General features: G+C 56.5%; 1 protein-coding gene across 1 annotated transcript in view; it reads left to right on the forward strand.

Annotated features, from left to right (window-relative positions):
* Positions 1–2630, forward strand: part of LOC103625269 (SH3 and multiple ankyrin repeat domains protein 3) — a gene marked incomplete at both ends in the record, with an annotated part of 100186 nt that overhangs the window by 38500 nt on the left and 59056 nt on the right. Inside the window, one exon of the mRNA XM_017727124.1 lies at positions 1–29. Coding sequence (XP_017582613.1) covers positions 1–29 — 29 coding nt within the window. The remainder of the gene's footprint in view (positions 30–2630) is intronic.

Raw genomic sequence — 2630 nt, forward strand, 5'->3', positions numbered from 1 at the left:
GTTCGGCTTCGGCCTGCGAGGGGCCAAAGGTGAGGAGGGATCCCGGCTTTGGGGTGGGGTTTTTTTTTTTTTCCCCCAGGTTTTTTAAGGGGGTTTTTTTTGGGATTTTGGGTTTAATTTTTGGGAGGCGTCGCGGTCACGCTCCGGGTGGGAGCGGCGTTGGCGGCGGGGCTGGGTTGGGTCGGTGTGCTGGGCTGGGGGCTGGAATGTTGGGGGTTTGGTGCTGCTGGGATTTTTGGGAATTGTCGCTTCTTTTCCTTGGGAGAATGAACGGCTCGGGATCCTCGTTCCCGGCAGCCCTGTGGGGCTCCAAGGGGATTTTTTTCCCTGCTTTTGTGCCTTGTCCTGGGGCCATTAAAGACTTCCCGGGAATTTTGCTGGGGATGTTGCTCGTGGTGGCTCAGAATTTTTGGGAATTGTCACTGCTTTCCCTGAGGGAATGAACGGCCGCTGCTCAGCTCCGGAGCCCCATTCCCAGCAATCCTGGGGGGCTCCGAAGGGATTTTCCCCGGCTCGTTCTGGGTCGGTGCCGTGGCCTGGGGCTGCGTCTCGGAATTTGGGGGGGGTTTGGTGCTCGTGGTGCCTTGGGATTTTTGGGAATTTTCAGTTTGCTTCCCTGAGGGAATGAACGGCTCGGGATCCTCATTCCCGGCAGCCCTGGGGGGCTCCGAAGGGATTTTCCTCCCTGGTTCTGTGCCGTGTCCCGGTGCCATCGTGGCTCTCTCATATTTTGGGGGGTTTTGGTGCCGCTGCTGCTCGTGGTACCTTGGAATTTTTGGGAATTGTCGCTCCTTTTCCTTGAGGAATGAACGGCCCCTGCTCGGCTCGGGATCCTCATTCCCAGCGGTTCCGAAGGGATTTTCCTCCCTGGATTTCTCTGGGTCGGTGCCGTGTCCCGGGGCTGAGTCTCGGAATTGGGGGGGGGCGTGTTGGTGGTGCTGCTGCTTGTGGTTGCTTGGGATTTTTTGGGATTTTTAGGGATTTTTAGGAATTTTTAGGGATTTTTAGGAATTTTTAGGAATTTTTAGTTCGCTTCCCTGAGGGAACGAACGGTCCCTGCTCAGCTCGGGATTCACATTCCCAGTAATCCTGGGGGTGCTCCAGAGGGATTTTCCCCAGCTCACTCCCGGTCGGTGTCGTGGGCTGGGGTGGAATTTGGGAATTTTGCGGGGTTTTGGTGCTGGTGGTGGCTTGGGATTTTTGGGAATTGTCTCTCCTTTTCCATGGAGGGATGAACGGTTCCGGAGCCCCATTCCCAGCAATCCGGGGGGGCTCCAAAGGGATTCTCTTCCCCGGATCGCTCCAGTTCTGTGCCGTGTCCTGGGGCCATCGGGGCTCTCTTGGATTTTGGGAGGGTTTTGGTGCGGGTGCTGCTTGGAATTCCCGGGAATTTTCAGTTCCCTTCCCTGAGGGAATGAACGGCCCCTGCTCTGCTCCGGAGCCCCATTCCCAACAATCCTGGCGGGCTCCAAAGGGATTTTCTTCCCTCATTTTGTCCTGTCCTTTCCCACTTGCCGGGGCTTTTGGTGCCGATGCTGCTTGGAATTCCTGGGAATTTTCACTCCTTTTCCCTGCGGGAATGAACGGCCCCTGCCCGGCTCCATCCGTGGCTTTTTGGGGTTGGAATCCTCGGAGCGTTTCCCTGGATTTTGGCCAGGGAGAGTTTTGGGGGCTTTTTGGGATCCCTTGGGAAAACCAGGAGAGGTTTTCCTGCTGCTCCCACCCCGGAGCTCATTCCCGGCACATCCAGGGCTGCTCCCAGGGCCGGGATCTTCCCTGGGATTTTCCCGTGGCTCCTTTGGCCAGAATTCCACCTTTTTACTGCAAAAACTGAGTCCCTTGGGGATTAGGGAATGTTCCAATGGATTTAGGGAAGAGGAGGCAGGAAAAGCTCCGGATGGAGAGACTTCTCCACCCCCGGCATTCCCGGGAGCCAGAGGGACAGCGGCGCAGTTTTCCATGTGGGAGGAAAACTGGGAAGAGCTGCTCCTTCCGTGGTGTGGCTGCAGAGCCGGGCTGGAATGGGATTTTCCAGGAGAATTCCCGGATTTCCTTTGTTCTGTCCCTTCTCCCAGGGGCTCTTTGCATCCCGGTGGGAATCTTGCTCTGGCTTCTTCCCTCTCTCCCATTCCCGATGGATTTTCCCATCCGTGGAACACGAAGTGAAACTTCAGGGCTCAAAATGGCATCCATGGATTTTTTTTTTTCCCCCGGATCAATCCTGCAGCTTTGTGTTGGAAAAACCGGGGAATTCGATCCCATTCCTTGGTTATTTCCCCCCTTTTTTCCCCCCCTTCCCGGCTCTCCTGCCATTCCCGGTTTTCCTTCGTGCGCCGAGGCTGAGGGAAGCGCTCGGAGTGGGTGTGTGGCTCTGTGGCATCCGGGAATTCTGTGGGATTCGGGAATTCTGCAGGACACGTGGATGCAGAGGGGTCAAGGCATGGAAGCTCCGGGATCTGGGAATGCTCCCTCTGGAGCAGCATTCCCAAGTTAGGGAGGTGGCTTGCAAACCCCCCATGGCTCCCAGCCCCTCATCCCAGTATTCCACGGATTTTAGACTGGGAATTGCTTGGCCCCGTCGGTGTCACCACCGCTGCCTTTGGAATTTCTTGGAAAACCACTCCAGGCCT

Source organism: Corvus brachyrhynchos, unplaced genomic scaffold, assembly GCF_000691975.1.
Source record: "Corvus brachyrhynchos isolate BGI_N302 unplaced genomic scaffold, ASM69197v1 scaffold692, whole genome shotgun sequence".
Taxonomy (NCBI): Eukaryota; Metazoa; Chordata; class Aves; order Passeriformes; family Corvidae; genus Corvus; species Corvus brachyrhynchos.